The sequence below is a fragment of the Cariama cristata genome, unplaced genomic scaffold (genome assembly GCF_000690535.1).
Source record: "Cariama cristata isolate BGI_N322 unplaced genomic scaffold, ASM69053v1 scaffold9557, whole genome shotgun sequence".
Classification (NCBI taxonomy): Eukaryota; Metazoa; Chordata; class Aves; order Cariamiformes; family Cariamidae; genus Cariama; species Cariama cristata.
The window spans coordinates 20,060-46,848 of record NW_009624958.1 but is presented as its reverse complement, the minus strand read 5'-3'; the positions used below and the strand labels follow the sequence as shown (position 1 = coordinate 46,848).

The 26,789-nt window shown below is 36.6% G+C and overlaps 1 protein-coding gene across 2 annotated transcripts in view; it reads left to right on the top strand.

The window, feature by feature from the left end:
- Positions 1–26,789, top strand: part of PCNX (pecanex homolog (Drosophila)) — an 83,392-nt gene that overhangs the window by 42,726 nt on the left and 13,877 nt on the right. For both annotated transcript variants that reach the window (XM_009703406.1, XM_009703407.1), the window contains exons 11-29: positions 617–770; positions 1,552–1,584; positions 2,649–2,820; positions 6,583–6,693; positions 7,180–7,271; positions 8,569–8,678; positions 11,035–11,140; positions 12,859–12,951; positions 14,532–14,682; positions 16,619–16,760; positions 18,182–18,359; positions 18,775–18,883; positions 19,498–19,627; positions 20,747–20,805; positions 21,568–21,783; positions 22,213–22,466; positions 23,483–23,713; positions 25,081–25,181; positions 26,454–26,604. In XM_009703406.1, the coding sequence (XP_009701708.1) occupies positions 617–770; positions 1,552–1,584; positions 2,649–2,820; positions 6,583–6,693; positions 7,180–7,271; positions 8,569–8,678; positions 11,035–11,140; positions 12,859–12,951; positions 14,532–14,682; positions 16,619–16,760; positions 18,182–18,359; positions 18,775–18,883; positions 19,498–19,627; positions 20,747–20,805; positions 21,568–21,783; positions 22,213–22,466; positions 23,483–23,713; positions 25,081–25,181; positions 26,454–26,604 (2,593 nt within the window). The remainder of the gene's footprint in view (positions 1–616; positions 771–1,551; positions 1,585–2,648; positions 2,821–6,582; positions 6,694–7,179; positions 7,272–8,568; positions 8,679–11,034; positions 11,141–12,858; positions 12,952–14,531; positions 14,683–16,618; positions 16,761–18,181; positions 18,360–18,774; positions 18,884–19,497; positions 19,628–20,746; positions 20,806–21,567; positions 21,784–22,212; positions 22,467–23,482; positions 23,714–25,080; positions 25,182–26,453; positions 26,605–26,789) is intronic.

Sequence of the window (26,789 nt, the reverse complement as noted above, 5' to 3'; positions counted from 1 at the left end):
CCAGCTTTTGAAATATAGAGACTATTTAAATTTTTGTAATTAACTTCTTTGACATAAACAATATAATTATGATTCTGCACAGGCAGAAATAGTATTAATTCTGTTCCTAAGCACTACCAATATCATAGGAATTCTCTTTATTGCACTTGGCGTATCTTAGCCAAGTGAGAGTATCTTTAGTTTCTTCATTACGAAATCATGAATGGCAGACTATACAGGTAAGCTACCATGCCTATGTTTTTCACAGGCTGTAATCATCCTGTGTGGGCCTCGAATATAGATTTATGTTACAGACCATGCTTCTGGTTGAGCATTTGAATTATTGCTGAAGTTATCTGCTGAAGTTATCTTCTGCTGTTTAAAGTTCAATTCTGTAAGATACTAATTGCTTTCAGCTATTATTGAAATCCTGGTAGCTCCTAGCTTTGCTAAAAGACAGTGTGCTAGTGTAGTCTGTGCAAGTTCAAATCTATTCTTAACTACTTTGCTACCAGCAGCATAACTGTTGTTAATTTCTGACCCTAACTGTTCCCTTGCAGCTTTTTCTAGACATAGTTAGCTGTTAATTGTGTGTCTTTTTTTTCTTTTTTCTTTTTTTTTCTCTCCTCTAATACAGGAATCGTGAGATCCTTGAAAACGTGTTAGCTGTCATCCTAGCTATTCTAGTTGCATTTCTGGGCTCTGTACTTCTTATAGAGGGCTTTTTCAAGGATATTTGGGTCTTCCAGTTCTGCCTGGTAATAGCCAGTTGTCAGTACTCGCTGTTGAAGGTATTCTAGTTTCTATCTTCACTTTCTATAAACAATATAAATAATTTTGGTTGGGTGTTGCAGGTTAGTTGGAGCTTTAAGGAAAAAACTGCATGTTTATCATGTAAAAAGAAATGAGTAAACTTCAGCTTCATGGAAAGTTTAATCAATTGGTCATACAAGGTCACTTCACTAGAATGGTTCTGTGTATGTTTGTTAAATAACCTTTTATTTGTTGTTCTCATGCACTTTTTGTTTTCCCAAAGAGGAGCACATTCTTACTGATTGAAAACAGCCTACAAACTAAATTTGAATTTTTATTGTTTTGGTGGGATTTTTTTGTTGTATTTTTTTTTCCTTTTTTTTAGCAGATACACCTCAATGTATTCATATTAAGCAATTATATCTAAGCATATTTTTAATCAGAATCTTAATATTTATTACACCATTGTTAATGGTATTTTTGTAATTTAAGAATGATTGTTTATTTCCATATGATTAGACTATTAGAGTGGAAAGTAGATTTTAAAATTACAGTGCATAACACATTTTGTGTTCAAAAAAGGGTAAAAGTTCTAAAAATGAGGTTTTGGGTTTTTTTAAGCTGTGGCTATAGACATATACTGTTTAAACAGATTTTATGGTTTAATATATCATACTGTTTAAAGGCTGTGGAGTGGTTTGACAATTGTAAAATTAACTGTAGGTATTATTAAAAGAATTTTAATCAAGAAAGTGTGTGTGTGGAGGTAAATGCACTTATCTGTAGACTGGGTAACTCCTCTTTCTATTTTGGTTTCAGAGTGTTCAGCCAGATTCCTCTTCCCCTCGACATGTAAGTCATGGGCGTGTGCCATTGTACTAACCCTGCAGATGTAGAGCTTCTGTAGGGAACTGATCTTTTTGGTTTGATCTTTTCAGCATTTCTCTTACGTGTCTTCTCACAAGGCACAAGAGGCTTATGTTGTCTCTAGTGTGTGAGAAGGGGACTGATACTATTTCCACCCCCCCCCATGTGCTTTGTTTGTATTTAACAAGTCGTGTCCTCCCTGTTTTAAGCCTAGCTTTTGCTGTAGAGCCATGTCATGATAGGTTTTTTGATGAATCTTTAGTATTCCAGCAATTATACTGAGAAGTATTCTTAACTTTGTAATTTGTTATGCTGACACAGCTTTGATGTTCTATTCTGTTCTTGTAGATCATTCAGTTGTCCTAGTGCGCGCACAGCCTTATTTTTTCACTCTGTTAAGCTGAGTCTGCAATGCTGTAGTGAGCATTAACATTTGAGCATGGAAATGTTAATGTGCTAGTGTTGCACAATATGTTTATATTCTGTTGTGCATCTGCTAGGTTGCCAGGACAAAATATTTTTGTTATGTACTAAATAAGATATGAAAAAGCATTATTCCTCTGCAGCAAGTAATTAATATTATTTTAGATTGTATGTTTCAATGAACAAACAAATACAGATTCCACCACCACCACCCCCCCCCCCCCCCCCTGCCCCGGCAGGAGCAGTATCTGTGTAATAAAGTTTAATTGCTTTTTCTTCAAAATTAATATATTTTTTCTTGCTTATGAAGCCTAGTCAGAGTTTCTCTGGCGTTTAGTATTGCAAGAAACATACTTTAAAACTTAGCAGAGAATAAGGGTGAATATTGCTTAGTCTAACTTAATCTAACTGTGGTGTCCTCGTTACATTAAAGCCACACACACAAAAATTGTATCACTGCAAGGCAATGCATTAAGGGTTTTATGAATAAAACTTAAGGATGTGGTGAGGTGACATAATTGACGAGCAATGATTAATTTTAGTTCTGAAATTATCTGTAACAGAAGAGTACCGATTACTTTTTCTGCTAATAGTGAAACAAATGTTCTTTTTTTTTGTTTAAACAGGGTCATAATCGTATCATAGCCTACAGTAGGCCTGTATATTTCTGTTTATGTTGTGGTCTTATTTGGCTGTTGGATTATGGCAGCAGACACATATCTACAACAAGATTCAGGTTGTATGGAATGGCTTTCACCAACCCATTGCTGCTGCTGTCAGCCAGGGACTTAGTTATAGGTGAGTGGCTTTTTCATGGATTTGAATTGTTTGCTTCACCACAGTAGAAATCTTTTTTGGGTTGTTCTGCATCTTGTTATGACACTGTTGCACTATCGCCTTCTAAATGCAGTTGATTTAATTTTAAGAGTGATTCTGGCTTTGCTGAAGTTTATGGGCAAATTCCCCCCGCTATAGCCTTGCTGTAACGAACTGCAGAGATGTCAACTAATATGGTGTCATAGGGGGGGAAAAAATATATTTTTAGCTTTTTAATTATCTAGTATCTTATCCTCATCTCTGAACCTGCTGTTGTTTCTTCTTAACATACACCCGGATGTGGTACCCTGTACTTGGACCTAGCTGCTCAGTACTTAAAGAAATGTTTTGATTTGGACTCTTTCGTACTCGTTAGAGGGGCTTGTGGCAAATGAGTAGGAGTTCTCTTAAATCAGGTTATTTGTGTTTAGCAATCAAGTAGAACAGTATGGGTGCAATTTTTGAAAACATTATAGACAGATTAAATCTTATTTAATGTGTCTCTTAGAACAGACCTATCAGCAATATCAAAAATATAATTTTGAGCTGTATGAGGTGCTTTCATTGTATTCTGAACAGCACAATGCATTCACAATACTGCTACTGCTGGCATTTAACACCCCCAACCCCAAAAAACGAAACCACAACAAAAAAAAAAGCCACACCCAAAAAAGCAACAAACCTTTCCCTTGTTTACTTATAAAATTTATTGAAAATAGTAACAGCTACTTGAGCAGAGCCCATAGAAAGGAGAGGGAGAATGTAAACATTTGGTGACCATCTTATCATGGGAACTTTGTGCATATTCTTTAATGGAGCAGAGTTATTTGAGTGATCCTCTCTGGATCACCTCTGTGGAGAGGGAGGAAAATCTGTAAGAATTCATCTAAATTGAACACACTTGCTTTTCAGTTGTACCAAAATATGTGTGCGTGAAAGACTACAGCAGTTAAATGCTATGACTGGACTGCATGCCTCCAGTTCTTGGACAGTATTCTGTCCAAGAAAAAAATCAAACTTATTTTGTTTTGGGGTTGGGTTTTTTTTTTTGGCTTATGGCATTTTGAGAATTAAGTTTTATTTCTTGATTTTTAGGAACATCCTGAATTTCATACCTCATACTGTTTCCCACTTCGACTTTCTGCTAGTAGATCTATATTTAAATTTAAATGTCCAGAGGGAAAATGTCTAAGCCACTTATGAACAGAGTATTGTCCAGGCATTTCCAAAGGTGCTTTTCTACAGATTCTATGGATCTATTCATTTTGTGGATCTATTCATGTGCTGACATACTTCGTTCTATATCTGTGATAGAAAAAGTTAATACAGCAGATACTTTAGTCTCATTCAAGATATGAAACTAGCTTCGTTTCCCTTTGTCCATACTCTGTCAGTTTCAGCAGTCTTTTCTTCCCTTTCGTACCACCTTGAGTCATTGCCAGAATGTATACCTGTATACCCATAAGGTAATACATAAATGTATATGTAGGTGGTATGTGGTATTGTGAAAGTGACCTACTTTTAAATGGTGCTTAAGAGTCTTTTCCAGTTTTAAAAAGTCATGCTGGCATCTTCACAAGGCCATGTCCATTTTGGGATTAGCTTTTAAAATTTACTAGTTCAAGAGTTCTGAATGCTTTTTAATCCTTATGTTTTACTGTTCTTTTTGGGTATCTTGCACCAGCTTATGTGGTTTATATTTCTTAGCAGTTCTGCCAATAAAGAAATCAGATTGGCAGAACAGGTCTCACTTTTTTTTTTTTTTTAAAAAAAAACAAACCCAAAACCAAAACAAACCACCCCACCAAACCAAAAAAACCCACCAAATAAACCAAACCCCTCCCTCCCTGCCCCCCCTCACACACACGCACACCCTTGCCTTTGGAGCTGCTCTTAATGTTGCTGAAGCACTGTTTCAAAAAGCCTTGTGTGTACCATAAAGCAAGCTGGCTGCTAGCAAACATACTTTGTTAGCACAAAGTAAAAATCTCAGCTGCCTTTTTTCCCATTCCCAGACATAGCTACTAGAACAACACAGGTGCAGGGCAAGGCAAACTTTGTGTTTAGATAACATAACTGCTGTGTCCTTGCCAGCAGACAAGTAAGGACAGGTATAAATTTTTTATTTATTTGTTTTGTGTGCCACATAATGGACTTGATCAGTTGGTCTAATTCTGCTCCATATGTATAACAATTATTTTCTGTTTTCACCTAGGTGGTCCCCATTAGAGAACAATTCTGTTATGGACTTTAAAAGCCATCAGAAATGTTGGCTTTTTGCTGGACTGCTCTTTATAAATGATGTGTTCCCAGATCTGTTTTGTAATTTTGTTTTCAATGAACCCAAGACAGTTGAGCTTACAGGCCTTCACAAAACAACTTTTTAACCTGTCAGTGAGAGAATGCTTTATTGTTTGCGTCCTATGTAGGCTTTCCTGAGTAATGATTTGAGATAAAGGTTTGACTTCAGAATTCTGAAAAATGTTTTCTTCAGATCCTGAGTAGCTGATTCTTAGTCTTTACATTTCCTAATTTGTATCAGTAAAAAGATGCAGAACTCAATGTTTTTTCCAAGCCCTGAACCTACATGTTTTTAATTAACATTTAGTTATTTAACTTCACCAAAGAGTCGGAGGGGGAAAAAAAACCCAACAGATTCTCAGTACCTATCTCACTGTGGATATTTCTAATGTGATATCCTTTAGTATCTGACTATTCTATGGATATAAAGCTAGAAACTTAAAGAATCACAAGTCTTAATTTTACAGGATACTTGAAAATTATTTTCTTCTTTTGGTCACTGAAGCTACAGGTCAATGATGTTATAGAAAATCCTCCCCAAACTGGCAGATATTTGTCTGCTAGGGTTATTTTCATGGTTTGAACCTTCTATCCCTCAGAACCTAGAACTTATGATATGCTGCTACTCGTGAATTATATCCGAACTACTTAACAGCTGTGTAAAAATATTATTTCTGCATCTTTTATTCCTTATGATGGAAAATAAATTATATGTACAGGTTGAGACATACCATTCTCTCTATTAAAATCAAGTGGCATTCACTTATGTTTGTGTTTTTAAGTCCTGTAATTTGGAGAGGTTTTAATGGTTCATAGTTACCCATTTTCATTTAAAAAAAAACCAAAAAAATGGAACAAAAAAACCAAAAAAACCCAACAAAAACAAAAAAAACCCGAAACCACAAAACCAAAGTTGTCATTTAGGATCAGGACTTTTCAGAAGTGGTGTGAAGAATGAGTAAAATTGCCAGACATTATTAGTGGCAGAAAACCTGGAGGTGAAATGCTTGGCCTCACTTGTGTCGGTGTGGATGGTGTTAGCTTGCTCTTGTGACTCCAGACAGGCAGTTAGGCCTGGATAAGCCTCATGTACAGTGAGTGAAAACTTACAAATCTTCTAATCTGTAAACACTCTTGGCTGATCTTTGCTAGATAGAAATGCAAAGCCTGAATTGGCCTATGTCCATTTCTACACCAATTAAAATGGAAGTACAAGAAATCTTCTGACTATTGGTCTCTGTAACCTCTGTAGTCAGTCAGTTCTGAGTCATTGAAGTAGAGATCTACTTAATGGATGTTTTCCTTTGAATTAATAGTAGAAATACTTCAGCAGTGTTGCCTTAAATGGTGTGTGATACCCTAGAACTTAAACTGAAGAGTACATTACCATGCTGTATGTTTCATATTCACGACTTTGAACTATTGTTTTTTTTTCCTCCGTAGTGTTTACACTATGTTTCCCTATAGTATTCTTCATTGGTCTCCTGCCTCAGGTGAATACATTTGTGATGTATCTCTGTGAACAGCTGGATATTCATGTCTTTGGTGGCAATGGTGAGTGTTGTTTTTTATGTCAGTGGCCAAAGCATTAGATTAGGAGCAGCTACCGGATTAGTAGGCTAGTTAAAAAAATCTAGTGGTTACACTGTTTGTATTCCTACCCTCTGAACATAGAATACTAATTGTATTTTTAAAAAAGCTAAAGCTCTTCTGATTGATTATTGAGAAATAGAATTACTGTCCTAGTAAGTCTGTCAAAAAATATACTTTATTCCTCAGCTGGTTTCTGTTGCAGTTGATAACCGTTCCCATGGTAATGCTGTTGAATAGGTGAGGACGTAAAGCCACATAAATTACTCCTTAAAAAAATTCATTTGTAGGGGAAAATACAAGTAGCTGCTGTGGGTTGGGGTTTTTTTTGTATCAGAGGGGTACTGCAACTAGGTGGCTGATACCTTTCTTAAACAATCTGAAATATTTTGTATTCTAACCTTATTACATAACACTGTTCAATTTTTCTTTCTCTTCTATGATATTCAGCTACCACAAGCCTGCTTGCAGCACTTTACAGTTTTATCTGTAGTATTGTGGCAGTAGCATTGTTATATGGACTGTGCTATGGTGCCCTAAAGGTGAGCAAAATTTTAGACACAGCATACATTCATGTTCTGGATTTTGTTGCTTCCTTGTATCTTAGATACTTAAATATGCAGAAAGTGAATTGGAAATACTAGTCTGATTTGGTATGATTTTATGCTTGCTCAGCTGTGATGTCAATAAAGGAGATGCAATACAGGAACAAATGAGATTTTTTGCTTTTCAAAGGTGTAGGATTTGTGCTTGTAACAGATTGTGTGTGGTTTTTGTGTGTTGGTTTTTTTTATACTATTTATTGACCAAAACCACATGACAATTACCATTAGTTCCATTCTACATTGGTCCTTGGAAAAAAAAAATCACTTAAGTGATCTGTTTCTAGTACAGTCTTAAGGTGTTGGTTTGTTAACTTCTCAAAATGGCTTATGTATTTTTTCCAGTACTGCAAACCAGAAATATTCTTTTCAAATTAATCTTTACTTGAAAAGAAACCAGGAAATGGTTTGTAGTGTCAAAGTGAAGATGTGTGCCTATCTAAAAGGTAGAGTTAGCTGGCAAGGGTGGGGAGTGGGGGGGACCCAAACCCAACAGTTTTTCCTTGCTTGAAATGCCATTCTGTTTGAAAACAGTGTAGTGTTGGCTTTGTTGGTTTCAGGTGTGTGTCAATAATCAAATGCTCTCAGTTCACAATTAATGGCAGCATGTGTGCCTTCCAGCTCAGAGTTGATTGGCTTTTTTCCACTCAGTCACAAGTTGCTAGAGGAAATGCTGCCATGATGCTATCACCTGCAGAACATCATTAGCTTTCTGTTAATTTGTACATTTGTCTCATTAGCCTTTTGTAAACACACTGGTTCAAGATAAGCAAGCTTTAGGAAAGAATCACTGTTTCATCCTTGCAGATCCAGTACAGATCATGAAAACAAAAATAAAACCACTGGTTTAATCAGAATTCAGTACATGAGAAAAAAATTAATCTGACTAAAAACATACATAACTTTCAAAGTTAAGAATTGACTAAATGCAGCTCTAAGAACCTGTGATCTCAAGGAATGCAGGAAATTTTTCATAAGGATTATGAAAACTTGATGACTCCTTAATTATTAAGATGGTGTAGGCTTAAGGGTTGTATGCTATGTTAGAGTTTCTGATCTATAGTTAGACATAGGTAAATATGGAATAGTATTTTTGTACTAAAAAGTCCTATTTCACTTTTGTGGAAGTGTAGTTAATTTTTTCCGTTCTCTTACTATGATATACATAATTCCTGTATGTCAGATAAGTGTTATATACTTTGTATCCTTTTTATTAACATTTTATTTCTGTCTCCAGGATTCTTGGGATGGGCAGCATATTCCAGTTCTCTTCTCCATATTTTGTGGTTTGTTAGTGGCAATATCGTATCATCTCAGCAGACAAAGTAGTGACCCTTCTGTACTTTTGTAAGTGACTCAGTTTGCGTCCCTTCCCCAAGGAAGAAGCAAGTTGCAAAGGAACATTATAAATTATGTTGGATATTAGTACTGTTTGCACTGGTAGTCACCAACATTATCAAAGATAGTATGATATTGGTTCAGTAGTTAGAGAGAAATTCTCAAATTCTGCACCTAATTCCTCCTCTAATGACAGCCTTTCTGTGTGACTTCTGGCAAATCACTTACATGCTAAAATCTGATTTAACTGCCTGCTGATGTTCTCCAAAATGCTAGTCAGGTGCCATCTTTCTACTGGTATGTTTGTGCTGAACAACCTGTACCCATTCTGTTTTTAAAGAGGTGCTCAAAGTGCTGGTTTAAGCTGAAGCCCACAGGTGGATTGTTTTGAACTGTTTCTCTCACTGAATTTGTTACTGTGTTCTTATCTTGAATGTATGCTCAAAGCAGTTGTTCAAATAATTTCATCTTGAATGCAAAATAATTAAGGATCTCTTTTGGGGATGGGTGTTCCCATCTAGCATGAGGAAACATGTATTCACGTTGCTATTCTGAGCTGAAGTATTGATCTGATGATGAGAGTATTTCTGATTCGGTTAATAATTACTTGTGTAAAACAAAGTAGTTCCAGTAGGAGAAACACCTCCTGCAGAATAGCCAATAGAGACTCAGTCACATAACTGGATTAGGCAGAGCTTGAACTTGGATTTAAGTTTAGCCATGATGTTGGATGAATTTGATAAGCAGTAGTCTGGGGTAGATAGTGAGGGGCCTCTTCTGTGATCAGGGAGATCAATAATTCATGAGTGTTCACACAGAAGGAAAATTCTTATCTTTGGGTTGACAACTAAACCTTGTCCTGTTACTCTTAGTTCAGGTGACTTTACTCAGTTGGTATGAGGTCCTTGTCTCTAGATACCTGTTCTTTTGTTCTTTCCACGTACTATAGCCTGGATGCTTATGTTTGACCTGCTGGTTCATCTGTTTAGCCAGATATGGCACAGTTAAGCATTACAATACATTGCAATATGTAATTGCCTTTGAAGGTCCAGGGCTCATTCTGTAGTAAGCTTCCTGTCCATAAAATGAAATAATACATATTTCTGTACCACATAGGATATTGTAAAAAAAAAAAATCACATTGAGGGGTTGAGAGACACTTAGGTATGGCTAGCGGTGCTGCATATGGTCTTCTGAAAGCTTAGGTATAAGTTGTTTGGGCTTTAGTACCAGCAAGGTCTGCTAAGAATTTAGTAGTTTGGTCAACATGGCTAATTCATGAATTAATCAGGGTAGTATAGATTATTTTTTTGTTGTTGCTGTTTAAGTTTGAATTAAACCACGGAATTCGTGGTTTTCTAATTGATGTTGACAAATAGACCACTTCTAAACTTTCACCAAGTTATATTTCTGTTCGGTTATTTATGAACTAAAGTTTTCATGGAATCATAGAATGATTTGTGTTGGAAGGCACCTTAAAGACCATCCAGTTCCAACCCCCCTGCCATGGGTAAGGACACCTTCCAGAAGACCAGGTTGCTCAAAGCCTCATCCAACCTGACCTTGAACACTTCTAGGGATGGGGCATCCACAGCTTCTCTGGGCAACCTTTTCCACTGCCTCACCACCCTCACCATGAAGAATTTCTTCCTAATATCTAATCTAAATCTTCTCCCTTCCAGTTTAAAGCCATTGCCCCTTGTCCTATCACTACCTGCCCTTGTAAAAAGTCCCTCCCTAGCTTTCTTGTAGGCCCTTTTAGGTACTAGAAGGCTGCTCTAAGGTTTCCCTGGAGCCTTGTCTTCTCCAGGCTGAACAACCCCAACTCTCTCAGCCTGCCTTCATAGGAGAGGTGCTCCAGCCCTCGGATCATCATCGTGGCCTCCTCTGGACTCTCTCCAACGGGTCCATGACCTCCTTGTGTTGGGGGCCCCAGAGCTGAAGGCAGTACTGCAGGGGAGGGTCTCACCAGAGCAGCATAGAGGGTCAGAATCCCCTCCCTCGACCTGCTGGTCACACTGCTTCTGATGCAGCCCAGGATTTTGTTTCATGAATACAAAGAACTCCACTTAAAATTCAGTATTTGTTTAGTTACTCCTATTGGTACTGGAGAAACTGCTGTTTGAACAACATCTGGCTACTCATCTTTAATGGTGGTCATTGTATGCAACCAGAGAACTAGTTCCTTTATAGAAAGTTGAGGTCTTATCTTCATACATTTGCTCAGCCATGTGAAAGCACTAATATGCCAGGATTATTTTTTCTTACAATCAACTTGTAGTAGAACTTTTGGCTTTATGTAGTTTTAGAAGAATAACAGAATGAGACATGCTTTTCAGTGGGTTCTTTTTTGTCTGTTTTTAAGCTCTTTAGTGCAATCAAAATTTTTTCCTAATTCTGAAGACAAAAACCCTGAGGATCCTCTGTCTGAAGTAAAAGATCCTTTACCTGAAAAGCTTAGAAATTCTGTGGTAAGTAGGCTCTTAAATTATTATTATTTTTAATTAAATCTAAGCATTTATCTTATGTTGATTTGTATAGCATCAATCTTACTTAGCTCATGACACTTGTTAATTACCATGTTGTTGATTAGAATGGGTATCAGAGCATTTCCTTTAAATTTGCAGATGAACCAATGTACTACACTATGAGTATAATGCTTATATTGCACTTTAAGTTATTTAGAAGGAGGCATGTGAGAGAACTGGAATTCCCTAGTGTGAATTCAGTGAAGTGTCATTGAGAATTTTTTTCCACTCATTGATAATAACAAACGATGCTTGCGTTTGTGCAGAAGTTAATGGTGGCAAAACTTTATTAACTTGGTGTTTCTAGTAATTGTGAGCAGGAGCTTTGTGCTGTTCTGGAAGCAGAAAATAAAAAAAAACTGGGGGAAAGTTCTGGGTGTTTTTTTTTTTTTTTTTTTTTTTTCCTCATTTTTGTGGTTGGTTTGGGTTTTTTTTGTGTTTTTTTTTTTTCTTAAAAGCAGATGTAACCTGTTCCACTTACTTTAGCACACACTTTGGATTTTTAGTACAAAGTCACTCCAAATATTTATGAAAGTAGTAATATTTAAACATTATTCTTTTCCACACAATGGAGCAGTAAGTGAAAGACTTTAGAAGCTTAGTATGTTTAACTTGTACAAAAGAAGGTTGAACATCCATTTAACCTTGTGTAGGGCTTCGCTGTAGGGGAATAACAGTATGGATGGGTTTCTCATAGTACAGTGACAAGGTGCAGTGTGTGGAAACTGCAAGTAAGTATGTAGAACAGAGAAACTGCAGTTCTTTTAATGCTTAAAAGGAGAGAATGACCATAGGAGCTGCAAGCTCCTCTTCAGCTCTCAAGCCGTGTTGTTGGTCACCCAGAAGGCGGGAGAGCTAAGGGTTATGATAGATTCTTTCAGTGGTTTTAAAATCGGGACTTACTGATTTAAAAAAAATAAGTTGTATCCCAAGAAGTTAAGACTTTGCAGCAATACTTGCTGTGTGTAATTATTTGGCCGGTTTTGGAGTTGTTAATCCTTTAATGATTTTCTGGGCTGAAAGTATTAATACTCAGTGTACAGAGTGGGAACAGGTCTAAACTTGGAGACTCCGAGTTGTAGTGGCCCTAAGTACATATTGCCCCCTTGTGACTGAGTCTGGAACTACTAGTTTTGTTATTTTTTGCCCGTTATTGCTTGTCTTCATGTTTAGGGGTAATGGAAGATTCAAACTCATTACTTAGGGTCATTCCAAAGCTATCCTTTACCTTTCTGCAAAGGAGGGGGAAAAAGGGGTTGAAGAGCCTGGTTCCACCTGGTGGTTAGCTCTTAATTGCCCAATAATGTAAGCAATTCTTAGATCATAAACAGCAAATTTGGTTAGCCCTTCCAGTTCTTTCATCAGTGCTGGGGTGGGGTTCCTTGTACCCTCTTACACTCCAGAATGAGAGAGAGAATATAGTGGGTATATTAATTTCTCCTGCCCCACTTTGGGTATGCATCTTTCCACTTAACTCATTTAAACTTATACTCTTAGCCATAAGATTTCTCTTGTGAAATTTCTGATGATTTCTATGGAAGTAGTTAATACTGGCATAATTTGAAAATCTTTAATCAGTTTTATTGCTGATGGGCATTAAGAATCTGAAGAGGGCAACCAAGGCTGATATTTTCTGAAATTATTTTGTTTTGACTTCGCAGAGTGAACGATTGCAGTCTGACCTGATTGTGTGTATAGTCATTGGTGTACTCTATTTTGCAATTCACGTCAGTACAGTATTTACAGTTTTACAGGTAAGGTGTTCCATCATGTCTACCATTTGTCTTCTATATACAAGTACTCTAATATCGTATAACACTCATTGTGGTAGTGCACCGTCTGTCCTGACTAGTTTTAGATGGTCTTTAAATATGTAGTGTGACAAGTACATGACTGAAGATCTTCGCATTTCAGTTTTATGTGTTCAAAACCTCTTCTTTCCCTGCATTTTCCTTGTTTCTTCTTACATTCTGGATTTTTATTTTAGTCTGTGACACAAAATACCCTTTTTTGCTTCATCTATTTCAGTTAAATAGTGTCAGGATCATTTTGGAGTAAGGAAAAATGAAACTTTTTTTAAAAAAAAGTTCTAAAAGTTTGATTCTTAAAGATTGAGGGGCTGAACCTTGACTCAGCGGTTGCATGATAGCAGGGCTGCTTGTAGACTGTAGTAGAGGGGAGTACCTCTTTACTGGAATGGTTATTTACAGGACTTCAAAGAGCCTTTGAGTTTCGAGTTTTTTACTTGTCAGTCTAGCTAATATTACTGCTTTGGATAGTTTTCATGTGTATAATACGACTCCTACTTGATGATGATGACATGGAACCAGATTCTGTGCTTGAATTTAAGGCATTTGCCTAAAGAGTTGCAGTTACTGAATTTATTTTGATATTCCTGTAACGGAACCATTAGTTAGCTTATGAAAAGCCCTCTGCTAAGCAAATAAAAGTTTCTTGCATGTATTTTAGAAGGATTTTACCCTCCTGCTGCTGCATACAGTTAAAATTAACTAATTTTAAAAAGCATATGCATTTAGGTAGCTTCAGGTTTTTGGGTGAAGTGTCCTCCTTAAGCAAGTGTATGAGTTTTTTCTAAGGAAAATATCTCTTCTGTTGTATGGCTGGACTTCAGCATTCCTCCTGAGTGTTGCTTTCTCCCACATTTGAGAAACTTGACTATATGCTCTTCAGCAGTTGTATAGTTCAGTAGGCTTAGGCTTCGCAGAATTTCTGAATCAAGAGCCTATAACAAGGTAATGCAATCCTAATTTTGCTATAACTTATCTAGAAATTCAGATAAAATTTTAATATATAGAAAGCATTACTGTAAAATCCAGTCCTCATACTATGTTATTATAGTAGTCTTTTGTGACTTCTGTGAAAGAGTCTTTGGTCTTAATGGCAGGCTTCTTATTCACCTTCTCAAGAGAATCTAAGGTTAATGATTTGGTTTTCTTTATGCTTATACCTCCTTTTATCCAGCAGATGAAAACATAAATTGGGTTAAACATTTAGATGATAATAGCTTTATGATTTATAAAATGAAATGCAGATGGTTCAGAAGCAATGGACTATGAAGGAGGATTGGTGTACTATTTTTACTTTAAAGTACTTCTCGATTTAGTGAAAATTTGTTAGAAATAGATGGTTTGTTCTCTCACAGGCATTTCTTGTTTGATCTTAAAGTTGGTAGTACAGCTTCTCATGAAGAAATACATTCCTAACTTACTATTACAGAAGCACTTGCCTAGATGCTGAAAAAGGTATTACATTATTAGTGTGTGATTTTTGTTTACAAAACACAAACGGTAATTTCTTCAATTCTTCTTTTTAGCCTATTTTAAGTTATGTACTCTATGCATTGGTGGGTACGGTAGGCTTTGTGACCCATTATGTTCTGCCTCAACTCCGGAAGCAACTTCCTTGGCATTGCTTTTCTCACCCGCTGCTGAAAACCAAGGAATACTATCAGTTTGAAGTTCGAAGTAAGTATCATTCTTGACGCTTTTTTGAACTTGCTGTAGTTGCTGACCAACTTGTGTTACCTATTGATACACTTTAATCTCTTTTCCTTATTATTCTCACCATTGGAGTATTTAATGACATCTAATCTAGAAATGCCTTTTCTCAGTTCCTGATGCTTTGATTCCATCACATTTTATGTATCTTTTAACTGATGATGATAATGTATTATATATGCTAACATTATCTTAGAACAGTTCCATTAAACCACAGTCTTCAAAATCTTAAGTTGCAAAATTTTTGCTAGTGATAGCCTTAATTTTTTTTTTTTTTTTAATAAAGGTAGAGTGTGTTTCACTAGGTATTTCTTCAAGATAGTAAGTTTTTGAATTTTTTAGAGGGGTAGGTGTGGTGAATGCTGTTGGAGATTTCATCTTGGCAAGGATTTGATTTTTAATAGTATTGTCGACACGTTTAACAACAAAGTAGTGCAAATGGCCTGCTAATGGAAAAAACACACTAAGGGACCAGTCTTGCTAGTTGATCTGCATAGACATGCACTTGCACCTCGTGTTAAAGTCTATGTTTCCATGAAATCTTTCCCTGAAGGCTGCACGAAGTACCAAGTTATTTATACTGCTGCTCCGTTTTCTAGTATGGATAAATGTAGCAGTAGATTGGGGTGTCCCACTGTTGGAATGTTTTGTTAACAGCAGACTTAAGAATTTGTATCAAAAATGGCTTAGAAACAACTGAAGCTATTTTGTTTTTTCTCTTCAGTTAGTTTTCAAGGTAAGACAGTAATGAAAAGAAAGTGAGCATTCTGCTGCTTTCAGGAGCAGAGAATTACCAGAATTGATTTGTAAACTTATTGCCTTTGTAGCAGCTATGTAGTGTGGTCTTTTCACAGATGTCTAAATTGTGGGCTTTTTTCAGTCATTGGGTATAAAGATGGATAAATATGAGTAGTAACTGTAATATGATGCCAAACTCTAAATAGAGGAGAAGCGAGAAATGCAATTGTATGCCTTAGATTTTTTTTTTTTAAATCTATGAAACTAGAGAAGCTACAGTTTGTTGATACCCGACTTCAATATTTCCATATGTAGTAGTGTTTCCAGGAAAGATGAAAATCGTATCCAGTAATGCTAAATATAAGTTTGTAGTATCTCCCAGTTTGGTCCCTGGAACTTAAAGAGAATTCATGCCATGTCAGTGACTGATAGTCCTTATGGCTTCTGTTGCAGAAAGGGAACTTCAGTTTTTACTGGGGGTCCCATGTGCAGTCAGGCATAGCGATGAAGAAGGGTGGGCCTTTTTCTAGCCTGTTTGAAGTATACCTTTAACCCTTTATGTATGCACGGTTTAACATAACTTTTGACATAGGCTCTTCCATATATTTGTGCTGTCTTGTAAAATAACTTTTCTCATTATTTTCACTTGCATTAATTTGAAACATAGCAATCCTGTTATATATTTTGCAGTTACTGTAGAAATTTAAAATAAAATCTTAAGTCTTAGACATTTGTGTTGGCAGGTTATGTGTGCTCTTCTATATTGTAGAGTTGTAAACAGAAATCTTTGGGTTCCAATATGGTTTTGTGTGAGAGAAACTGTTTGACATTATGCATTTTCATCAGTATCAATGTTGAAATTATTGAAGAGGTGGCAGCCCAGTTTGTTTTCTGCCATGTGCAGTAAGCAAGTAGCTTGTGAACTGTTCTATTATAATACATTTTATAGAGATGTGTAACAGTGCAAAAAACTCTACTGGGGCTACCAACACTAGCTTAGAAGGAGCTTCTCTTTATTTCAGTTAGATAAAACTATGAAAGCCCGGTATGAGTATACAGTTAGCATTTGGCTCCACAAATTACTTGGATCAAGACTCTTTATTCTGTTAGCTGAGTTTGATTTGACAGTGCAATCTGATTTCTTCTTTTTAATATGTCTTGATAGATGCTGCACATGTTATGTGGTTTGAGAAACTTCACATTTGGCTCCTTTTTGTAGAGAAGAATGTTATCTATCCACTGATAGTCCTCAATGAGCTTAGTAGCAGCGCTAAGAATATTGCTAGTCCAAAGAAACTGGATACTGAGTAAGTAGAAAAGGCTGTCAAGTAATCTGAGTATACCTACTGTGGTGGGAAATTAAATAATCAGTTCTGGCCTCAATGGGAAGACAGTTAATGCTATTGCCCTAAAACTAAGGCAAGGAATAAAGAAAGTTTTTCTTTATTTGTAAGCTCTTACAGAACCAAGTCACCTTGCTGACCTAAACTGAATGGAGTATTACAGTGTTAAACTAGGAACCCACAGGAAGATAAATCATTCAGTTCCTAGCATATACTATAAAAATTGCAGGTTGCAGAATTTAGTAGTGTGATATCAGAATTTCCTTGTTGATCTTCAGAGTCTATAATATGATTATCCAGACTGCAATTTCTGGGTGGTGACGATATGTTCTGGTATTTTTGTCAGGTGTAAATTTAAGACTTGTATAATGTTCCTGGAGTTCATGTACCAGCTTTCAGCCCCACTACAGCTTTCTGGTCTCATCAAGGAATTCCCAAGGCCTCCCAGCCCCTAAGTATAATCTGTATCCAGATGGAATTGCATGCTGCCTCTTAAATTGAGCCTTAGTTATAATCCCTCAAGCAGTGTATCTGACTGTCTCAGCAAATGAGAGCTCAATAATAGGCCCTGCATATTTTGCGTCCAAGAACAGTGACCAGGTGGCATTTTTGGATTTAAAGTTCTACTGATTTAGAACAGAAGTGTTGTAGAGAAAATAAATCTTGAAACAAAATGGAATATGTATTGCGGAGGGGCGATGTTGGATTTTTTTGGCTGTGGGTTTGTTTTTGTTTTAACTTTAATCCTTGGATCTACTAAGTTCTTGCTTTGGGTTCATTACTCTTGTCACTAAAAGACCTTTGGGAGCAGTATTGCCATTACATTACTTTAATGTTATTTTTATAACCCTTTGATCTGTCAGTTACTATCTCTGAAAAAGTTTAAGGTTATTGTTAAGTTACACTTCCCACAATATAAGCTAGAGCAGTATAGTCATACAGGAAATAATGATAATCCAGTGTTCATTAACATCCTCTTGCTGATTAATCTAGAGCACTTCTAGCATTTTTGCGTATCAATATTCATAACCTAATTAAAGACCAGGTTTCTGTTCAGAGTACAAGGATATTTCACCTCTGATTTCTTCTTTTTTTTTAGCAAGACTCTTACAAACAAGGCTAATCCTTGAACATTGGTTGGCTTGAGAATACTGATAGAAAGACTTGAATAGTAACCTTTAAAAAAAAAAAAAAGTATCTTTGGTTGTCTTTAAAAAACCAACAGACCATACAGCACCCCTCACCCCCAAAACTCCAAAAGCAAACCCAAATCTAAACCTTGAGCTTGAAGAGATTGGCTTTGCATGACAGCAACAATTTAGGTGGTCTTTAAAACCATTTTGGACAGCAGATAAGTAACTGTTTTGTGTGAATTTCTTATACAGGTTGGGTGCTTTAATGATCACAATAGCTGGCTTGAAGTTACTGCGTTCATCGTTCAGTAGCCCAACGTGCCAGTATGTCACTGTTATTTTCACAGTGCTCTTCTTTACTTTTGATTACAAAAGTTTTACTGAGACCATGCTGCTAGATCTCTTCTTCATGTCCATACTCTTCAGCAAGGTAACTTTAAGTCTCTATTTCTAGGTGTTTCAGGTCATCCAAAAGGGAAAACAGGTAGTCCTAACTGATAGGTAGTCTTCCAGATCATCAGACCTATTGGTACTGTAATCAATATGCTATAAGACAGCTAAGACTTCTCCTTCCCAAAGCACTTATGTTTGCTTGAGAAAAAGCATATGTAACTTCCTAAACATTTCATGAGTTTTTATTAGTAGAACAATGAAGTACATATTATGTTACTTGTTTCATAGTTACATCCTTTTTGTAAGTCTCAAGGCTTCTGGTAGATCAATGAGAACTCTAGGATGACCAGTAAATTCCTCAGGATATTTGTGTACTGCAAAGCATGTTGATTCTCAGCCAAATCACTAAATTTTTTCTTCTTTTTTTTCCCCCTTCTCTTTTTCTCCTGTAGCTTTGGGAACTCTTTTATAAATTGAGATTTGTATATACCTACATTGCTCCCTGGCAGATCACATGGGGATCTGCCTTCCATGCTTTTGCCCAGCCCTTTGCTGTGCCACGTATCCTTTGAAAACGCATATTTTTTTCCTGAAGTTGTGTATTTATAACTTCTGAATGTTGGATTGTGATGATTTTGTATTGTGGGCTAAATCTACTGAATGAAAGGGTTTGTTGAGTGAGTATTTATGAAAAACTGTGCACACTTTCTGCCTTGTTACAATGGTACGAATTATACACTAGCAGATAGAGTAGAGATAGAATTCTGACAAAAGAAACATGGAGCAGGAGTTACTTCACTCTGAAAATGACCCAGTTTTTCTTCTGGCAGTCATTCCCTTTGTCAGGAGTCAGTAACTATGGTTTTGGTTCTTGAGTTTTGCATTTTAAGCTTCTGTAGGTGGATTTGAATGAAATGCCGAGTTATTCTCGGGAGAATTTTGAGAAAGAGAGCGACCACCATGTCTAGTGACAAATTTTCACCTATTTCTGTTTTTAAAATCAAAAATAATCTCCTTATTGCTGAAGATACTGTAAAGATACTTTGCTGCATAAAAACTCTAAGAGATCATGTTTTACTCTTGATTGGTGTTGCTGTCTATTTCCGGTACTATAACAGAAGCTTGAAAAAAAAAGTAGTTGTTGCTTCGCTTTCCTTAATTCTGTTATCCTACAGATTCTGCAATGTTGTTTGTCCAAGCAGCTGTGTCAGCTTTCTTCTCTACTCCATTGAATCCTTTTCTGGGAAGTGCAATATTCATCACTTCATATGCCAGGCCTGTCAAATTCTGGGAAAGAGACTACAAGTAGGTGAAATAAGACTTTGAAAGTTTGTGTTCTTTGTTTTTAGTAATGTAACTATGGCTAAATGTGTTGGTTTGGTTTTTTGTTTTGTTTTTGTTGTGTGGTTTTTTTTTCTACAAGTGCTACTAGTTTTTTCCCCCCGAGAAGACTATAGTTTACAGCATTGAAAATTTTCAATGAACTTGTTTCTGAAATAGTGTTGCAGCTATTTTTTTAATACTAGCAACATTTGCTTTAGCTGTTTAAGTAATTTCTACTTAGAGGTACACCATCCTGGTAATTTTTTTTAAACATAAAAATTACAGTATTGTAAAGTGCAATTTTAATCAGAAGGTAAGTTTTATGTACAAGAAGTTATGAACTGTTCCCCCAAATCTGTATTTGACCTGTATTCATTACTGCTCATTTCACAACTAAAAATGGCTAACCTCAGTATAAAAATCTTTAAAGTAAATCTTTTTTTACCAAGGTGGGATCAGTAGTAAAAGATTCTTCGTGTCCGCTTGTACCTCCTTGTGTTTTGTTTTTGATGGAGTATCAGACCAGTGACACGTTAGATAAACAGCGTAGGGCAAGAGGAGCAGATAGTTCTGGTATTTAAGGAGAACTAATTTTTAATTTTTCATTTCACTGCTTTATTGCTTTTTTTGCCTTCTAACACTAGAACAGTTTAAATGCAATGTTCCAAATCTTATGTTGAAAAGTTAAGGTTGTAACTTCAGCCCATGAAATAAAGGGCAACTTTCAGAAAGTTATTCAGTAAAGTTTACTGGAATGTTAGCTGTGCTGATTTAATTGTTTTTAAGTTTGTCACATATAAAGCTTTATGATATCTATCTAAGAATACATGCATTCATATCTAAAGCTAAAGATTATTCTATGGCTACCTACTGTGGACAAACTTTATTAGTATTGGATCATAATGCCATTATAGGCAAAAATTGCTTTTACATATGAGAAGAGTAGCAAATTTGCATATGAAATTATTTTAAAATAACTTTTTGAAACTATGTCAGTGGGAATATTTTTAAACAAGTTTTATTCTGTTAATAGTTTCTTCCCTTAGATTTTCTTACAGTAATACGTTCCGTGTTAAGTATGCTTAATTTTATTATTTTCAGCACAAAACGTGTGGATCATTCAAATACAAGACTAGCTTCGCAGCTTGATCGAAATCCAGGTCTGATTTTGGTGGTGGGGTTTTTTTTTGTGTGTGTGTTTTTTGGGGGCAGGGGGGAGGTGTGGGGGAGTATGGTTTGGTGGTGGTTTTTTTTTTATAGTGTTGTTTTTTTCAAATGTAAATGGCTTTTATAGGATTTTTATAGGATTCATCATCAATTTGCCCTCTGATCTTCTCCAACCCTGGCCAACCTTTCTGTTGTTCTGTCTACTGGTATTTTCTCTTCCGTCACCTCTCTAGCTTTATTCTTTAGACTCTCCTATAAGTTTTTCTTGTTTCCCCCTTACCTTTATGTGTGTCTGCTTTACTTCTTTATTTATAATTGTAGTATGCATTAAGCTGTTTTGCTTTTTTGTTCTGAAGTAATTAAAATGGCTTAACATTATTTCAGAGTGTCTCAATGTCATGGTGATAACACCAGTACAACAGTCATTACTGAGATACTTCGGTGCTCATTTGCTTTTGTGCTTTATTACATGGAATAGATTGATGGGAGATGCATGACTGGAACCGAAGGAATAATTTGGCAAATGGCGGAGTGACTAAGAAGGGAAAAAACTTGGTCAAAAATACAAAATGTCACTTAGCATTCATTTGGAGTAGTTGTCCCTTAAAAAAAGGCAAGGTGATGTGTGAAGAATGACCTTGAAACAACGTTGCTGTTAAGAAAAGTGTAGGATTCAATGTGAAGTGATAATTGACATTCAAGCTTGATGTTTTTCTGCAGATTCAGATAATAACCCGAGTCCAATCTTCCTGCAGGTTCAGATGATAACAACCTGAATTCAATCTTCTATGAACATTTAACCCGTTCCCTTCAGCACAGCCTATGTGGAGACTTGTTGCTGGGTCGGTGGGGAAACTATAGTACGGGGGACTGCTTCATCCTAGCCTCTGACTACCTCAATGCACTAGTACACCTTATAGAGATAGGAAATGGCTTGGTCACCTTCCAGCTGAGGGGGCTTGAATTCAGAGGTGAGTGTGTTACACTTCCTTAACTGTCTGTACTAAAAAGTGGACTTCTGCTTTGGGAACTTGAGTTATTTTCAGTTCCATCCTGTAAATTAATTGCTTTGAAAATGGGCTGCAGGAGCAGGGCCTCTTTATGCCCCTGTCACTTGTGAGGAAAACTAGCTTGCCCTAGCAGATTTGATGCTAAGTCTCTCTTTCCATTTTAGTGCAACATGGCTACCATAATTGATTCTTAGAGACACCTAACTAAAATGTGATCCTAGCGCGATAAATTAAGCTATCCAAATCTTTTGTGTTTTGTGCAGATAGCTCACTTAGTGTTACAGAAATGTAATTGGAGGTGGGTTGGATTCTAAACACTTTTAAACACAAGTCAACATTAAAGCAATCATATAAAGTGTTCAATTCTTCTTTTCTCTATTTTCCCCTAAGGAACATATTGCCAGCAACGAGAAGTAGAGGCCATCACTGAAGGTGTAGAGGAAGATGAAGGGTTTTGTTGCTGTGAACCAGGCCACCTTCCTCACATGCTTTCCTTTAATGCTGCCTTTGGGCAGCGTTGGCTGGCTTGGGAAGTGCTTGTGACAAAGTACGTGCTGGAGGGTTATAGCATCACTGACAACAGTGCAGCTTCCATGCTTCAAGTCTTCGATCTCCGGAAAATTCTCACCACTTACTATGTGAAGGTATGATTTGGATCAGTACAACCCTTGGGGGGAAGGTAGGCTGGATTACATCTGGGAACTGCTTAATGTCTTGAACTTCTAATGTCTTTCATATGAGAATCATTGAATGTGATATAAACTATAAATATATGAACACCTTCAAAGGAGGGCAGAGTTTGCTGTACTGATGATTACTTGATACTCTGCTGCATGAGCAGGACAATGACGCTGTAGTCTAGAACAGACAGAGGACACTTTCTAGCTGAAGCTGGAGTAGAAACTTGAAAGCTGTTACCCAAATGTAATAGCTGTGTTGTAAATGAGAAGTTAAATAAATAGTGTGTTTCTCTTGGAGAAAGCCAAGCTGCTTCAGTCTTTAAAAGCTGTCCAAACCTATCTTTGCTTAAAAAAAGAAAAAAAAAAAACAAAACACACCACCACCAAACACCAAAACTGCCCTGCAGTCGTAAGAGGACGCCAGGGCTCAGATCCCTTCAGATAGTTGGCTCGCTAATCGAGATCTTTCATAAGCTACCCTCTTTCAGACAGCTAAAAATTTTCAGGTTGAAGTATTTCCAAGGTACTTATTCATTTGCACACACGCAAGTTGTCATGTTCCCTGCCCACCAGAACCCCACGCAAGCACAAAGGTGTTAAACTGTCTTGTCTCTTATTTACCTTTTGAATTCTTTATAAATTCAGTATCTAAGCCTCCGTGTTAACTAGACAAAAATTCCTATGTATTTGTTTTTCTGCAAAATTATAGTGAGAGTCCAGTCCCATCCTCTTTTCCTTTTCTTATTCCTTCAATGCATGCTTCGGAAATCTTGACAGTCTTTGAAAAATATGCCTGTATACAAACCTGTATTTTGTTTTCTGTGCAAATTTGTTGCATCTGTAAGCTACATAAATGCTACTGTATATCAGTTTTGTTTGTTACCACGAAAATGATGCATGAGTTGAAACAATTGCGATTGCTACTGGTTTCTTTTTTTGTTATTGCCACACTGACTCATTTTTAACTACTACTGTTTCAGGGAATCATCTATTATGTCACAACATCCCCCAAGCTAGAGGAATGGTTAGCTAATGAGACAATGCAGGAAGGACTGCGGTTGTGCACAGACCGCAATTATGTTGATGTAGACCCAACATTTAACCCCAATATTGATGAGGATTATGATCACCGTCTAGCAGGGATCTCGAGAGAGAGTTTCTGTATGATATATTTGAACTGGATAGAATATTGCTGCTCTCGAAGAGAAAAAGTAAGTATGAACATGTCAGGAAAGCCATCCACTGTTCTAGGATGGTCTCATTTTTTCCCTATTGATTTGACTTACAGGCTGGTTTAATACTGATTTTGAAAATAATATTTAAATATTAATTTATAGTTTACTGGTTTGATCTTCTACTCTTGAGATGTGAATTTAAATAAATTCTGTAAATAGTGTATGATTTAACTTATTCATTAATGAATTTGCATTTAGCAGCTCAAATGAATCAGTTTAATCTTAGTCAGGTATTTATCTACATACAAAAGGGTATGTTTGTAGAATTGATGTTTTGTGCTTAGATGTCAGAGTTTACAAATCAACCCTAACTTAAACAAAACACCCAAAACCAAAACAAAAACCCAAACCCACCAAATACCTGTTGCCAGTTTCTTTGGACCACTGGAATTGTTGGCTTGTAAAAATGATCATCCCATATTTGACCCTTTTTCTCTCTTCAAATCCTTCCACCTTTTAGATAAAAACATCAGTGTTTTAGTAAAGGAATGCCTTGACTTCTTACTGCTTACAAAAAACCTGTATGTGATCTAGTCAGAGTAGTGTTGCCTTTGAGAATAAGCAGAACTTGATTGAGATTAAAGGGACAGGAATATAATTAGAATTCATGTGTTTAATGAAGGATCTGAGACTTCAGAGTTCAGTTTTACTTTGGAGGTAAAAGATTAATTGGAAGCCCATTTTAACAGGTGTAAGATTTATAGTATTCTGCAGTCAAATGACAAACAGCCGAAGAAAATTGTTTCCCTCCAAGCCACGATCTTGTGAAATACTTTGTGTAGGTATTGAAAATCAGGTTTAATCACCTAAATGAATGATACTACTATCTAGGGCATTATATACCCTATACAGCTACTACTGGCTTTCAGCTGAGGGCGAGTTTCCCCTGGATAAAGGCATAGTCCAGGGCAGTTTTCAGTTAAGTCGGAATTATATACTCCTAACCAGTAACTGAGAATCCACTTTATTCACTAAAACTATTTTTGTCTTAACCCCATAATTTTCCTAATCAACAGTTTGCGTACAAGATATGCAGTATCCATGAGGAATGTTGCATGCACCTCTTCAGCTTACAATTTGCCTTATTTCAAATATAGTGTGTGTGTGTTTGCTTTTACAAATATTCTCTGTACTTGCAAAACTTTTAAAAGAATTCCTGTTGAAAGTCTGAGTGAGAGTAACTGGTGTGGTAGGTACATTTGCACGCTTGAGTTTGTGTACCTGTGTATGTGTTTGGGTCTTTTTACTCCTTCTGGCAGAATGGTTTTTCTGTGGCGACTTCTTTACTCTATGCACCTGACTATGCTCTCTTTTTTTGTTTTGTTTTATTTGTTTTTTACAAGCCACTGGATTCAAGTAAAGACTCGCCCCTGGTGACATTGTGTTATGGACTGTGTGTCCTGGGGCGGAGAGCGTTGGGAACAGCTTCACATCATATGTCTAGGTAATAAAATATTGTTGTTGTAAGCTTCCCTTCCTCAAAATCTTGCTGAGTTCCTAGGTTAGGTATTAGATGAGTACTTCTTCATAAAAGAAACAGATATTTAATGTCATCTTTGCTTAAACTGGACAGATGTACTATGTAACTTGTCTTCATTAGAACAGCCAGTGAAATCTAACCAAAGAACAGCAAGTAAGGGAGAACTTGAATTTCGGCATTTTGTTTTGTCAAACTAAGGCAAGGTGAGAATTCTGGTGTGTGTAAGGACTGGTTATAACTGGTGAAAAAAACCAAGAATGATTGAGTTCTAAAAGTAAGATCTGTTTCTTGATCCAAGTGTGTGCCCTATGTGGAAATAGGGGGAAGAAGAGGACAGCTTCTTAAAAGGAAGAACGCATGTCTTGATGGAAGTTAGATCAGACTGTTATGATAAGTTTCACAGTGTAGCTGGCTCTGTGGCAAGCAGTTGTGTTTTTTGTACAAATCTCCTTCAGCTCAACTCTGTCATCATATGACCACCTCTTTCTTGCAGGCTGATAGCCTAAACTTACTTTAGAAAGCCAGTTTAAAATATAATTGAATGTTTCAGGAAATCACAAGCTGATGTTTTAAAAAGAAAATAAAAAGAAGCGTAATCAGCCGTGGAAGCTATTGGTCAGCCAGGTGTTGACTGTAAAACCTGTTCTACTTCGCTTTCAGGGAAACTGTTGACTAATTCTCCTAAGTACCAGCCAATTACCCCCTGAAGGTCTTGCAGATATGCAGTCGCGAGAGTGGTCAGAGTGTTTGATTTTTTTCACTCTTAAGTTAGCCTGGTAAAAGGAAACAATGCATTTAAGAATGAGGAGGTTGTCACGATTCTTATTCTGGACTAAAACATGCACAGCTGGAGCTACATATCCTCCTTAACTGGTCCATTTTGGTGTTATATTCCCTGAAAAGTTTTCTCTTTAAAAATCTTCAGAATAAAGTTAGGCATTCTTCACCGTGTTCTTGTTTACTTTAGTCCGTGTAAATAGTCTGTTGCATGTATGGTTTATTCATTACCTGTTCAGTGCACATAGGCATCTGGTGTCCAGGCTTTGCTTACACACACATCCTTACTCATATGTCCTCTTCTCGCTGTCTTAGCCAGTAAGTTATCTTTATAGAAAAGAATTGTGTACCTTTCTGTACAGCTCAATATTTTCTGCTCTGGTCAGTGATGATAATTGTAGATATGTCTGCATTTCTGTTAATATCTGGACTGTTTTTTTCTTCCCCTCACCCCTGCAGTAATCTGGAATCCTTCTTGTATGGCCTGCATGCCCTATTTAAGGGTGACTTCCGTATATCTTCAATTAGAGATGAATGGATCTTTGCAGATATGGAATTGCTGAGAAAAGTAGTGGTTCCTGGAATACGGATGTCACTTAAGCTACATCAGGTGAGAGATTAGACAGGAGGATGCATCTAGTTCTTTTCATGCCTCTGTGTTCGTTCTTTTAAAAACAAACAGTTGGGAGAGAGAAGAAAGAAGAAGAGAATAAAAGGGCATGTAATGGAGATAGACAACTGAAAATGAGGGAGTATTGTATCTTGTCCTTCATTTTATTATAGCTCATGTGGAAG